The sequence below is a fragment of the Mus musculus genome, chromosome X (assembly GCF_000001635.26).
Source record: "Mus musculus strain C57BL/6J chromosome X, GRCm38.p6 C57BL/6J".
Classification (NCBI taxonomy): Eukaryota; Metazoa; Chordata; class Mammalia; order Rodentia; family Muridae; genus Mus; species Mus musculus.
In genome coordinates, this window is record NC_000086.7 from 75,308,121 (window position 1) to 75,323,879 (window position 15,759).

Consider the following 15,759-nt stretch of genomic DNA (forward strand, 5'->3'; position numbering starts at 1 on the left):
TTAAAATTCCAACTCAATTCTTCAACGAATTAGAAGGAGCAATTTGCAAATTCATCTGGAATAACAAAAAACCGAGGATAGCAAAAACTCTTCTCAAGGATAAAAGAACCTCTGGTGGAATCACCATGCCTGACCTAAAGCTTTACTACAGAGCAATTGTGATAAAAACTGCATGGTACTGGTATAGAGACAGACAAGTGGACCAATGGAATAGAATTGAAGACCCAGAAATGAACCCACACACCTATGGTCACTTGATCTTCGACAAGGGAGCCAAAACCATCCAGTGGAAGAAAGACAGCATTTTCAACAATTGGTGCTGGCACAACTGGTTGTTATCATGTAGAAGAATGCGAATCGATCCATACTTATCTCCTTGTACTAAGGTCAAATCTAAGTGGATCAAGGAACTTCACATAAAACCAGAGACACTGAAACTTATAGAGGAGAAAGTGGGGAAAAGCCTTGAAGATATGGGCACAGGGGAAAAATTCCTGAACAGAACAGCAATGGCTTGTGCTGTAAGATCGAGAATTGACAAATGGGACCTAATGAAACTCCAAAGTTTCTGCAAGGCAAAAGACACTGTCTATAAGACAAAAAGACCACCAACAGACTGGGAAAGGATCTTTACCTATCCTAAATCAGATAGGGGACTAATATCCAACATATATAAAGAACTCAAGAAGGTGGACCTCAGAAAATCAAATAACCCCCTTAAAAAATGGGGCTCAGAACTGAACAAAGAATTCTCACCTGAGGAATACCGAATGGCAGAGAAGCACCTGAAAAAATGTTCAACATCCTTAATCATCAGGGAAATGCAAATCAAAACAACCCTGAGATTCCACCTCACACCAGTGAGAATGGCTAAGATCAAAAATTCAGGTGACAGCAGATGCTGGCGAGGATGTGGAGAAAGAGGAACACTCCTCCATTGTTGGTGGGATTGCAGGCTTGTACAACCACTCTGGAAATCAGTCTGGCGGTTCCTCAGAAAATTGGACATAGTACTACCGGAGGATCCAGCAATACCTCTCCTGGGCATATATCCAGAAGAAGCCCCAACTGGTAAGAAGGACACATGCTCCACTATGTTCATAACAGCCTTATTTATAATAGCCAGAAACTGGAAAGAACCCAGATGCCCCTCAACAGAGGAATGGATACAGAAAATGTGGTACATCTACACAATGGAGTACTACTCAGCTATTAAAAAGAATGAATTTATGAAATTCCTAGCCAAATGGATGGACCTGGAGAGCATCATCCTGAGTGAGGTAACACAATCACAAAGGAACTCACACAATATGTACTCACTGATAAGTGGATACTAGCCCAAAACCTAGGATACCCACGATATAAGATACAATTTCCTAAACACATGAAACTCAAGAAAAATGAAGACTGAAGTGTGGACACTATGCCCCTCCTTAGAAGTGGGAACAAAACACCCATGGAAGGAGTTACAGAAACAAAGTATGGAGCTGAGATGAAAGGATGGACCATGTAGAGACTGCCATATCCAGGGATCCACCCCATAATCAGCTTCCAAATGCTGACACCATTGCATACACTAGCAAGATTTTACTGAAAGGACCCAGATGTAGCTGTCTCTTGTGAGACTATGCCGGGGCCTAGCAAACACAGAAGTGGATGCTCACAGTCAGCTAATGGATGGATCACAGGGCTCCCAATGGAGGAGCTAGAGAAAGTACCCAAGGAGCTAAAGGGATCTTCAACCCTATAGGTGGAACAACATTATGAACTAACCAGTACCCCTGAGCTCTTGACTCTAGCTGCATATGTATCAAAAGATGGCCTAGTCGGCCATCACTGGAAAGAGAGGCCCATTGGACACGCAGACTTTGTGTGCCCCAGTACAGGGGAACGCCAGGGCCAAAGGGGGGGAGTGGGTGGGTAGGGGAGTGGGGGTGGGTGGGTAAGGGGGACTTTTGGTATAGCATTGGAAATGTAAATGAGCTAAATACCTAATTAAAAAAAAATGTCAATCTAAAAAAAAAAAAAAAAAAAAAAAAAAGAATTATGATTTTATCCCCGGATTATGTTTAGATTTTAGCCTGTGTTTGCCACCTGAAAACCATGTCATCCACTCAATAAAATCTCTATGTTACACAACTTGAGTTTGATTAAGAGAATAAAACTAGTCTTCAACCCCATCAAAAATCTGAGAATGACTTAAACATTACCTGAGTAAACACCACCCATAGACTCATATGTTTGAACAAGCCTATGGGGGCCAGGGAATGTAATATGATAGTTTGTATCTGCCCAGCCCAGGAAGTGGCATTATTAGAGGGTGTAGCCCTGTTGGAGTAGGTGTGACTTTGAGTAGGTGTGACTTTGCTGGAATAGGTGTGTCACTGTGGGTATATGGACTTTTAAGACCCTCTAGGTGCCTGAAAGCCAATATTCTACTAGAAATCTTGAGATGAAGATGTAGAACTTTCAGCAACTCCTGCAACATGACTGCCTGGATGCTGCCATGTTTCTGTCTTCATAGTGGACTGAACCTCTGAACCTGTAAGCTAGCCCCAATTAAATGTTGTCCTTATAAGGGTTGCCTTAGTCATGGTGTCTGTTCACAACAGTAAAACCCTAACTAAGATAAGAGGGTTCACCAATACAACCATTTATAGAGCTGGAACTCTGGGATGGATCAGATCAGCTTGTATGTGTCTGGTGGAAATGGAGCTTTGAGGGATTCCCACTCTGGATCACCTTTTTTAAAAAGCAATATACAGCATACCAACAGCCAATATCAAATTAAATGGAGAGATACTTGAAGCAATCCCATTAAATCGGGGACAAGGATGCCCACTTTCCCCATATGTATCCAATATAGTACTTGAAGTGCTAGCTACAACAATAAGACAACAAAGAGAGATCAAGGGGATATAAATTGCCAAAGAAGAAATAAAGGTAGCACTATTTGCAGATGATATGATAGTATACATTAGCAACCCCAAAAATTCTACCAGAGAACTTCTTCAGTGGATAAACAACTTCAGCAAAATAGTTGCATATAAAATTAACTCAAATAAATCAGTAGCTTTCCTTTATACAAATGATAAACAGGCTTAGAAAGAAATTAGGGAAATAACTCCCCCAACAATAGCCACAAATAATATAAAATATCTTGGGGTAACTCTAACCAAACAAGTAAAAGATCTGTATGACAAAAACTTCAAGTCTCTCAAGAAAGAAATCAAAGGAGATCTCAGAAAATGGAGAGGTCTTCCATGCTCATGGACTGGCAGAATTAACATGGTAAAAATGGCCCTTCTACCAAGGGCAATCTATAGATTCAGTGTAATCCCCATCAAAATCCCAACATAGTTCTTCAAAGACATGGAATTCTTAAATTCATCTGAAAATGCAAAAAAAAAAAAAAAAGAAGAAGAAGAAAGAAAGAAAGAAAGAAAGAAAGAAAGAAAGAAAGAGAAAAACAACACAAAACAAAAACAGAATACCTAAAAGAGTACTTAACAATAAAAGAATAGCTGGAGGAATCACCATCCCTGACCTCAAGCTCTACAGAGCAATAGTGATAATAACTGCATGGTACTGGTACAGAGACAGACAGGTTGATCCATGGAATAGAACTGAAGAACCAGAAATAAAACCACACACTTATGGACACTTGATATTTGACAAAGAAGCCAAAATATACAATGGAAAAAAAGAAAGCATCTTCAACAAATGGTCTAACTGACTGTTGATATGTAGAAGAATGAAATTAGAACCCGTATTTGCTACCTTGCACAAAGCTCAAGTCCAAGTGGATCAAGGACCTCAACATAAAACCTGATACACTGAATCTAATAGAAGAGAAAGTGGGAAAGAGCCTTGAACTGATTGGCACAGGGGGAAAGTTCCTAAACAGAACTCCAACGGCTCATGCTCTAAGATCAAGAATTGATAAGTGGAACCTCATGAAACTGGAAAGCTTATATAAGGCCAGTGACATAGCCAATAAGACAAATTGGCAAACTACAGATTGGGAAAAAAATCTTCACTAACCCCACATCGATAGAGGGCTAATATCTAAAATATATAAGGAACTCAAGAAGCTAACCATCAAAAAAACCAAACAACCCAGTCAAAAAATGGGGTATAGAACTAGACCGAGAATTCACAACAGAGGAATCTTGAATGGCTGAGAAACACCTAAAGAAATGTTCAAAGTCTGTAGTGATCAGAGAAATGCAAATCAAAATGATCCTGAGATTCCACCTCACACCAGTCAGAATGGCTAAGATCAAAACCTCAGGTGACAGCACCTGTTGTCGAGGATGTGGAGAAAGAGGAACACTCCTCCATTGGTGGTGGGATTGAAAACTGGTACAACCACTCTGAATCAGTCTGGAGGTTCCTCAGAAAATTTGAAATTCTCCTTTTCTCTCTATCTCTCTCTGTCTCTGTTTTTCTCTTTTTCCTTTCTCTCATAGACACATACATACAAAATACATTATAAAATGTACCACTTTTAAAGATTTTTAAAAATTACGTGTATGTGAATTGGGGTATGCGTGAGATGTGTGCATGAGTGCAGTTGCCTAAAGATGTCAGATCCATTGGAGCTGGAATTACAAGCAGTTCTGAGTTGCCCAACATGGGTGCTAGGACTCAGACTCGGGTACTCTGAAAGAAAAGTATACCATCTTTACTGCTGAGCAATTGTTTTCTTTAGCTTTAATTGTCAACCTGACAGAGTCATCCAAGAGAAACCGCAATTGAGGAATTGCCTAAATCAGGTTGGTTTGTGGGTGTGATAGCTATTATTGGTTGTCAACTTGACTACTTCTGAACTTAACTATAACTCAAGAGGCTGGATACACCTGTGAGGGACTTTTTCTTAAAGCAGTTATTTTAAGTAGAAAGACCCAGTTTTAGTCCAGATCTTCTGAGCTGGGAAGATAAACTTTTTAATCTAGCTCTTTTGCAATGGGAAGATCTACCTTTAATTTGGGCCACATCTTCTGCTGACAGTCTACATAAGGGACATGCAAAAAGGAAGCCTTCTTGGCAAGTCCATTCTGTCACTGGCATTAGAGCCCACTTTTTTGGGATTATGGTGTATACTTAAGACCAACTGAGACATCCAGTCTTATGGACTTAATAGGTACTGGATCCTTGGACCTTCCCTTGATAGACAGCCATTGTTGAACTAGCTGGACCACAGCCTGCGAGCCATTCTAATAAATCCTCTTTATATATAATCATTTAATATGTTCTATTCCTTTAGAGAATCCTAATTAATACAGTGGACATGTCTGTGAGGAATTGTTTTGATTATTAATTAATGTAGGAGGGCCCATTCCACTCTAGGCATCATGATTCCTCAGGCAGGCAGTTCTAGGATGTATAAAAAATTAGGTAAGCATGAACAAGAAAGCGAGCTACTCAGACTTTGGTAACCACTACTTTACTCTCTGTTTTTATGTATTGTGATGGCTATTCTTGGTTGTCAACTTAACTATATCTGGAACTAAAATCCCCAAATAGAGGACACACCTGTAAGGGACCTTTTGCTTACTCTGAAGTAAGAAGATCCACTTCTAATCTGAATCTTTGAAATAGAAAGACACATGCCAAAAGGTCTAGATCTTTTGAGATGGGCAAAGATACACCTTTAAATCAGATCTTAAGGCTGGAAAACATAACTTTAATCTGGGCCACACGTTCTGCTGGAAAACTATATAAGACAATGGAAGAAGAAAGGTTTGGCTTTTTGCCTGCCTTTCCTTGCTTTGCTAACACATCCATTACTTCACTGGTGTTAAAGCCTACTTCTTCTGGATTCCACCACATATTGAAGACGAGCTGAAACATCCTAACCTTGTTGACTGAGAAACTACAAGATTATTGGAATTTCTGTTCACAGCCAGCCATTGTTGGATTAGCTGAACTGCATCCTGTAAGTCATTGTAATAAATCTACTTTATCTATATCTATATTGACATATATCAATATCTATCTATCTATCTATCTATCTATCTATACTGTAACTTCTGTTATTCTAAAGAACCCTGTCTAGTACATGTGTTTCACTTTGTTTTAGATTCCACGTAACGATCTCTCTTTTGTTTTAAACAATGTCTCTATTAAAATAATGTATGTTCAAATACTAGAGATGCTTATTCTAGTATTTGAAACAAGCTGTATTAGGAAATGGAGAAATGATGGATAGAATAATAAAATCATAGATATCTAGTTTATATTACACTAAGGAAATAATAAAGTGCAATATTGTTAGGTGGGAAAAAAAATCAACAACGAAATCCTGACCAAAAGGTAACAAAGGAGAAAAAAATATGGGCCATCTGAATTAACTACTACAAATCAGCCTCTTGGCAAAATAAGCTATGTCTTTGAAACATATGAATTACATATGTTTATATACATATTTATATGAAAAATGTAAATGCAACCGAAGGGAATTTAAACATTAAAAATTTTAGAACAGAGAGTAAAGTATTATGACTCTAGATTAAAATAGGCAAGTATTACCAGAAGTCCAAATTAAATGTGAGGCTCAGGTTGACTTGAAGTGGAGGACTAATATTATAAGACAAAGGGCATAGAATTCTGATAGAAGGCACATCTTAGAATGTCCTAAAATATAACTTTTCAGGGTTCTGTTCTTAGGCAATTTTTCTGTGATTTTCTATGATTTGAATTTTAGTCACATTATATGAAACTAACAGGGTAATGTGTGCTTATCCCATCCCAACAAGGACCAGAACTTCAAAAGCATATATTTAAAAATGTAATAAGCAGGGCTGGAGAGATGGCTCAGTGGTTAAGAGCACTGACTGCTCTTCCGAAAGTCATGAGTTCAATTCCCAGCAACGACATGGTGGCTCACAACCATCCATAACAAGATCTGGCACCCTCTTCTGGAGTGTCTGAAGACAGCTACAGTGTAGTTACATATAATAAATAAATAAATCTTTTAAAAAATGTAATAAGCAAGGTAATCTTCAAAAGAACTATAGTGTTTCCTACTTGTACTGTATAACAGTGCCCTTTTACCCAAACCTACTAGTAATAATGGTCTTATAATTTTTCCAGTTTGATAAATATGTCATTGTACTGGCTGGTTTTGTGTGTCAAGTTGACACAGGAGTTATCACAGAGAAAGGAGCTTCAGTTGGGGAAATTCCTCCATAAGATTCAGCTGTGGGGCATTTTCTCAATTAGTGATCAAGGGTGGAGGGCTCCTTGTAGATGGGACCATCTCTGGGCTGGTGGTCTTGGGTTCTATAAGAGAGCAACCTGAGCAAGCCAGGAGAAGCAAGCCAGTAAGAAACACCCCTCCATGGCCTCTGCATCAGCTCCTTCTTCCTGACCTGCTTCAGTTCCAGTCCTGACTTCCTTTGGTGATGAACAACAACATGGAAATGTAAGCCGAATAAACCCTTTCCTCCTGAACTTGCTTCTTGGTCATGATGTTTGTGCAGGAATAGAAACCCTGACTAAGACAACCATGTTATCTGAATCACTGATAGTCTTTTTCTAGTAGGATATTAAGATTAAATTTTTATTATGCTTTTGCTATTCAGATCTGTGTTTATATATAAATAACACATACATATTTTATATGCTGAATTGGGTTCCCCCTGTTTTCTTGCTGATGCTTCAAACTCCAATACTTCCAAATGTGGCTGGATTTAGAGATGGGTTTTAAAGAGAAAATTAGTTAAAATAAGGTTACTAGTGCAGACCCTAAGTTCTTTATAATAAGAGATGACTACAATATAGAAAGGTATAGAGGGAAGACCATACAAGGGTACAGGGACACGTCAACATCTAAAAGCTAAAGAGAGATTGAAGAAGAAATTAAATCTTCTGACACATTGATCTTAAACTTTTGTTTGTTTGTTTGTTTTCGAGACAGGGTTTCTCTGTGTAGCCTTGGCTGTCCTGGAACTCACTCTGTAGACCAGGCTGGTCTCGAACTCAGAAATCCGCCTGTCTCTGCCTCCCAAGTGCTGGGATTAAAGGCGTGTGCCACCACTGCCCAGCTTAAACTACCTTTTAACACTGTGAGAAGATAAATCTAATACTTTAGGAAGATAAATATCATGTTTATAGTATATGATTATATAATAAAATATTTTGAAACGAGTTATCTTGGTATGGAGTAGTTGGTAATAAGGAATAATATAGGACATAAAATACAAATTAAAGGGACAGGGTAGCAAAAGAAAAGTAGTCAGTGGGTTTTTAAAATATATATTATGTAGTTACAGTTACATACTTATTATAGTCTCTATATAAGAGATGTTACTAGACATAAGTTGGGGGCATCAATTTTCTCTTTACTAGATATGCAATGAATCCAAGTTATTCTTCACTTACTGTGCATGATGTTGGAGGCCTGGAACCCAGGGTCCTGGGGCTGTGTTTTAGCTGCATTGGGGAGGAAGCGTTGCATGTTCTCTGTGATGTACCAGCTTTGGTTCTCATCAAATATAGAAAACAGGATGACATTTCTTTTGTCTGACATCATCTGTTAATAACATATATTAAAAAGGAGAAGGAAATGTCACTCATACTATAGGTAGAAGCTAGCAGCCCAGAATAAAGAGATAGCATAGAGTATACTATTAAATCCATGTACTGGAAGAGGGATGGGCATTTTGAGTGATGAATGTATGTTCAGAACTAATGAAACCTCAAGGTAGGAAGGTAACTAGATCTAGTAAATTTCATTCCTTCTGGACCGAAGATCATATACTGGTATAGTTTGTGCCAGTGTTTTTGCTTTTCATATGTTTAAAGTAGAGAAATGTAGATCTTAAAAGAACATCCAAATCAAATAAAATCAATACCATTCTGAATTCTTATCTTGCAAATACCTTTATATAAGGCTACCAGCTTATAGGAAATTAAAAAAAAATAAAAGGAAATAAGATATGTCAGGATGAACACTGAATAATGCCATAAAGATTTTGTTCAAAAAAATCCCCCAGGATCTTAGAATAGCACTTTATATAATGAACTAAATTCTCTTTTGATTCACCTGCTAATTGAGTATAAGATTTTTTTTTCCTTTTTTTTTTTTGTTGGATATTTTCTTTATTTACATATCAAAATGTTATCCCCTTTCCTGGTTTCCCCTCCAAAAAACAGCCTCCCCCTATTCCCTCCCTCCCTCCCTCCCTCCCTCCCTCCCTCCTCCTGCTTACCAATCCACCCACTCCTGATTCCTGGCCCTGGTATTCCCCTACACTGGGGCATAGAGCCTTCATAGGACAAAGGGTTTCTCCTCCCATTGATTTCCGACTAGACCATCCTCTGCTGCATATGCACCTAGGGCCATGAGTTCCACCATATGTCCTCTTTGGTTGGTGGTTTAGTCCCAGGGAGCTCTGGGGGTACTGGCTAGTTCATATTGTTGTTCCTCCTAGGGGGCTGCAAACCCCTTCAGTTCCTTAGGTCCTTTTTCTAGCTCCTTCATTGGGGGCCCTATGCTCAGTCCAACGGATGGCTGTGAGCATCCACTTCTGTATTTGTCAGGCACTGGCAGAGCCTCTCAGGAGACAGTTATATCAGGCTCCTCTCGGGAAGCACTTCTTGGCATCTGCAACAGTGTCTGGGTTTGGTGATTGTATATGAGATGATCCCCAGGTGAGTGGATGGTCATTTCTTCAGTCTCTACTCCACACTTTGTCTCTGTAACTCCTTTCATGGGTGCTTTGTTCCATGCTTCTAAGAAGGATAGAAATATCCACACTATGGTTTTCCTTCTTCTTGAGTTTCATGTAGTTTATGAATTGTATCTTGGGTATTCTGAGCTTCTGGGCTTCTGGGGTAATATCCACTTATCAGTGAGTGTATATCACATGAGTTGTTTTATGATTGGGTTGCCTCACTCAGAATGATATCCTCCAGATCCATCCATTTGCCTAAGAATTTCATAAATTCATTGTTTTTAATAGCTGAGTAGTACTCCACTGTGTAAATATACCACATTTTCTGTATCCATTCCTCTGTTGAGGGACCTCTGGGTTCTTTCCAGCTTCTGGCCATTGTACATAAGGCTTCTATGAACATAGTGGAGCATGTGTCCTTATTAAATGTTGGAGCATCTTCTGGGTATATGCCCAGGAGTGGTATTGCTGGGTCCTCAGGTAGTACTATGTCCAATTTTCTGAGGAACTGCCAAACTGATTTCCAGAGTGGTTGTACCAGTTTGCAATCCCACCAGCAATAGAGGAGTATTACTTTTTCTCTACATCCTCACCAGCATCTGCTGTCCCCTGAGTTTTTTATTTTAGCCATTCTGACTGTTATGAGGTGGGTTGTTTCGATTTGAATTTCCCTGATGACTAAGGATGTTGGACATCTTTTTAGGTGCTTCTCAGTCATTCAGTATTCCTCAGTTGAGAATTATTTGTTTAGCTCTATACTCCATTTTTGAATAGGGTGATTTGGTTCTCTGCAGTCTACCTTCTAGAGTTCTTTGTATATATTGGATATTAGCCCTCTATTGGGTGTAGGATTGGTAAAGATCTTTTCCCAATCTGTTGGTTGCTGTTTTGTCCTATTAACAGTGTCATTTGCCTTACAGAAGCTTTGCAATTTTTTCACCATTTAAATTTTTTATTAGATAATTTCTTCATTTACATTTCAAATGCTATCCCCAAAGCTCTCTATACCCTCCCCTCACCCTGCTCCCCAACCCACCCACTCCCACTTCCTGAACCTGGCATTCCCCTGTACTGGGGCATATGATCTCCGAAAGACCAGTGGCCTCTCCCCCCATTGATGGCCGGACTAGGCCATCCTCTGCTACATATGCAACTAGAGACACAGTTCTTGGGGGTACTGGTTAGTCCATTTTGTTGTTCCTCCTATAGCGTTGCAGACCCTGGGAGGATGTGGAGAAAGAGGAACACTTCTCCATTGTTGGTGGGATTGCAAGCTGGTACAAACACTCTGGAAATCAGTCCGGTGGTTCCTCAGAAAATTAGACATAGTACTACCAATTCCTCTCCTGGGCATATACCCAGAAGATGTTCCAACTTGTAATAAGGACACATGCTCCACTATGTTCATAGCAGCCTTATTTATAATAGCCAGAAGGTGGAAAGAACCTAGATGTCCCTCAACAGAGGAATGGATACAGAAAATGTGGTATATTTACACAGTGGAGTACTACTCAGCTATTAAAAACAATGAATTTATGAAATTCTTAGGCAAATGGATGGATCTGGAGGATATCATTCTGAATGAGGTAACCCAATCACAAAAGAACATACATGATATGCACTCACTGAGAAGCTTTCCAATTTTATGAGGTCTCATTTGTTGATTCTTGATCTTACATCACAAGCCATTGGTGTTCTGTTTGGATTTTTTCCCCTGTGCCCATATGTTCAAGGCTCATCCCCACTTTCTCTTCTTTAAGTTTCAATGTATCTGGTTTTATGTGAAAGTCCTTGATCCACTTGGACTTGAGCTTTGTACAAGGAGATAAGAATGGATTGATTTGCCTTCTTCTACATGCTAACTGCCACTTGAGCCAGCACCATTTGTTGAAAATGCTGTCTTTTTTCCACTGGATGGTTTTAGCTCCTTTGTTAAAAGATCAAGTGACCATAGGTGTGTGGGTTCATTTCTAGGTCTTCAGTTCTATTCCATTGATCTACCTGTCTTTTGCTGTACCAGTACCATGCAGATTTTATCACAATTGCTGTGTAGTACAGCTTGAGGTCAGGGATATTGATTCCCCCAGAAGTTCTTTTATAGTTGAGAATAGTTTTCACTACTTTTTGTTGTTGTTGTTATTCCAAATGAATTTGGAAATTGCTCTTTCTAAATCTATGAAGAATTGAGTTGAAATTTTGATGGGGATTGCATTGAATAAGTAGATAGCTTTTGGCAAGATGGCCATTTTTTACTATACTAATCCTGGAAATCCATGAGCATGGGAGATCTTTTCATCTTCTGAGATCTTCTTTGATTTCTTTCTTCAGAGGCTTGAAGTTCTTATCATACAGATCTTTCATTTGCTTAGTTAGAGTCACACCAAAGTATTTTATATTATTTGTGACTATTGTGAAGTGTGTTGTTTCCCTAATTTCTTTCTCAGCCTCTTTATCCTTTGTGTAGGGGAAGGCCATTGATTTGTTTAATTTTATATCCAGCTACTGCACTGAAGCTGTTTATCAAGTTTAGGAGTTCTCTGGTGGAATTTTTGGGGTCACTTATATATGCTATCATATCATCTGCAAATAGTGATATTTTGACTTCTTTCTTTCCAATTTTTATCCCTTTGATTTCCTTTTGTTGTCTAATTGCTCTGGTTAGGACTTCAAATACTATTTTGGATAGGTAGGAAAAGAGTGGGCAGCCTTGTCTAGTCCCTGAATTTAGTGGAATTGCTTCGAGTTTCTCTCCATTTAGTTTGATGTTGGCTACTGGTTTGCTGTAGATTGCTTTTACTATGTTTAGATATGGGTCTTGAATTCCTGATCTCTCCAGGACTTTTATCTTGAACAGGCATTGGATTTTGTCACATGCTTTCTCAGCATCTAATGAGATGATCATATGATTTTTTTCTTTGAGTTTGTTTATATAGAGGATTATGTTGAATGATTTCTGTATATTGAACAATCCCTACATCCCTGGGATGAAGCCTACTTGATCATGATGGATGATCCTTTTCATGTGTTTTTGGATTCTGTTTGCAAGAATTTTATTGAGTATTTTTGCATTGATATTCATAAGGGAAATTGGTCTGGAGTTCTCTTTCTTTCTTGGGTCTTTGTGTGGTTTAGGTATCAGAGTAATTGTGGCTTCATAGAATGAATTGGGTAGAGTACCTGCTGTTTCTATTTTGTGGAATAGTTTGAGGAGAATTGGAATTAGGTCTTCTTTGAAGGTCTGAAAGAACTCTGCACTAAACCCATCTGGTCCTGGGCTTTTTTTGTTGTTGTTGTTGGGAGACTATTAATGACAGTTTTTATTTCTTTAGGGGATATGGGACTGTTTAGATCATTAATCTGATCCTGATTTAACTTTGGTACCTGGTATCTGGAGTATAAGATTTAATATCTAAACTTCATATGTGTAAATTTCATTTTATATGACCCATTAGTTACAAAAGCCAAACTGCTGAAAAGGTAATTAGAGAATATATATTTCAGCCATCTTTCAGAAGCTTGTGGAAAAGTATAATTCGGAAATATTCTTAGGAGAGATATTTTGTCATATCCAAATATTAGTTGAAAGTCCTACACTCTGGATTTGTATGCTATACATTCTAACTAGTAGAAATTTATGTATTCTAAAAAGTCAAAATGAATTCATATTCAAGCCTCAAAATATGGCAGCAAGTTGTTCTGGATCCAAGAATTGAGATTTTTATAAATAACTAAAATTTTCTTACTCAGATAATTTTCTAAAACAGTAGAAATAGTTTAAGTTCTAACCACAATCTGAGACCATTTTATATTTTCCTCTATTTTGTTGAACAAATATTGGTTCTTTACTAAATGTCACATAATGTTGTAGATGTTAGAAATATGTTACTTTTTTTTCCTAGACCGTATTCGAATTTTTTTATTGAAATATGTTACTTTTATTTTCTGACAGGGTTTTGCTCACATGACAGGCTGGCCTAGAACTTCCTATGTTTTCCAAGCAGGCCTTGAAAACACTCACCTAACTCAGTCTCCCCTGTACTTAGATTGAAGGCATGTACAATCAACATGGCTAATTTTAAGGTGCTTTTGATTCATCCATAATGAGATGTCCAGGAAAGAAACAGGTTGTAGGCATAATTTTGTAGTTTTTAAAATTTGTAGAGGTCAGGATGTATTTCAGTTGGTAGTTTGCCTAGCATGCACAAAGCCATGGGTATAGCTTGACTTTCTCAAACCTGCCAGCAGTATAAATAAAGATAGGGAGGGTTCTAATATAGTTTAAAGTTTAGGCCTTCATTAGTCTCCGAGGTAGCTCATCTAATTTAACCTATCTTGTCTCTGCTCCAATGCAGTGTCTATTCCCCAGAGTGCTCTCTGAATCTCTCCCCTGCTTTCTTTACCCAGGATTCCTCTATCTGTCCAACTATTGGATGTCACATCATTATTACAGCCAATCAGATACAATTATAGATTGTCTTCAAGCTAGTGAAGAAGGACAAATATTTACAAAATACGAGACCAGTCATGGGTCTTAGAAATAACAATACCAAGATACTGAGAGCACTTAGCACTCCGATGACACAGAATTAACAATTGAATATACAGAGACAATCCATCACACTTGTTCTCCAACATACTAGCCTGATCCCCAGTACTGCTTAAACTGGACATGGTGTCACACACTATAATTCCAGTATTCACAAGGTATAGGCAAGAGGACCAGATGTCAAAGACCATCTTCAACTACATAAAGAGTTCGAGGCAAGCCTGGAACACCTGAAACCCTGTCTCAAAAAAAATGGTAATTTAAATGTAGGTGCAATTAGATGAGTAAGAACGGGGAAGACTCCTTGGGGCGGGGGGAGCAAAATCCCAGATTGGAACTGAGTTAAATAGAAAGAATCTAGGATCCTGGCTTTTATGTTTCTTAGAAGACAAGTTACTCAGAAAACTAAAATATAATGAAAGCTAAGTGGAACTCACCTTAATCACTTTTATTGGGTAATATTTTCTATAAGTTATAGAGGTATCTATATCAAGAGAATACAGGGAATATCTAGAAGTTCATAGGCATTTTATTCGACTTTTACTTTCAAATTTAGTACTTGGAAAGAAAAGATTTCACCTGGTTTCCCCTTTGATCTACAGATTCTTTGTAGCAGATGAGAAGAGGGCCAATCAGTCCTGAAGCTAGATCTCTCTCAGGGTTAATGAAACTTGAATAATAGCGGGTCAGGCACCGTGGATCTGATTTAGTTGGTCCATCTTCTACTGTAACTGTCCACTTGTACTTGAATATCTCTCCTGGATGAATTGGCAAATCCTTCACGTGCTTTATACCTATCCACATTCAAACCAGAAACAGAGTATTAGAGTATAATGAGCTACATATTTTGTTTTTATTTATTTATTTATTTTATTGGGTATTTATTTCATTTACATTTCCAATGCTATCCCAAAAGTCCCCCACCCGCTCCCCCCCCCCACCTACTCCCACTTCTTGACCCTGTCGTTCCCCTGTACTGAGGCATATAAAGTTTGCACGACCAATGGGCCTCTCTTTCCACTGATGGCCGACTAGGCCATCTTCTGATTCATATGCAGCTAGAGACACGAGCTCCGGGGAGTACTGGTTAGTTCATATTGTTGTTCCACCTATAGGATTTCAGATCCCTTTAGCTCCTTGGGTACTTTCTCTAGCTCCTCCATTGGGGGCCCTGTGATCCATCCAATAGCTGACTGTGAGCATCCACTTCTGTGTTTGCTAGGCCCCGGCATAATCTCACAAGATTTTGTAATGTTAAATTAAGTTTGACCCAAACCGGCTTCTATATATACATTTCAAGTTCTCTCTGCATGGAAACTGTAACTTAAATTAGTATATGGATATTTTTAACCTAACTTGGAAGTATATTGTAATAACAAGGAGCTGAGTCTTAGCATATCACAACAGCTGAACCTCTAGCTCATTAAAGGCTGAAGCTGAGAAAATGTTTTATAAAAAAAATCCACTGTCTGCATTTAATCAGGCTATTTCTATGTCACTTTCGGTTCTCTGTCTATAAATACGGTTCTC

The 15,759-nt window shown here is 38.5% G+C and overlaps 1 protein-coding gene across 7 annotated transcripts in view; it reads right to left on the minus strand.

The window, feature by feature from the left end:
* The window catches only part of F8 (coagulation factor VIII), a 212,395-nt gene that overhangs the window by 137,777 nt on the left and 58,859 nt on the right, over positions 1–15,759 (minus strand). For all 7 annotated transcript variants that reach the window (XM_006527790.4, XM_006527792.4, XM_006527791.4 and 4 more), the window contains 2 exons: positions 14,809–15,023; positions 8,389–8,539 (listed from right to left, as the gene is read on the minus strand). In XM_006527790.4, the coding sequence (XP_006527853.1) occupies positions 8,389–8,539; positions 14,809–15,023 (366 nt within the window). The remainder of the gene's footprint in view (positions 1–8,388; positions 8,540–14,808; positions 15,024–15,759) is intronic.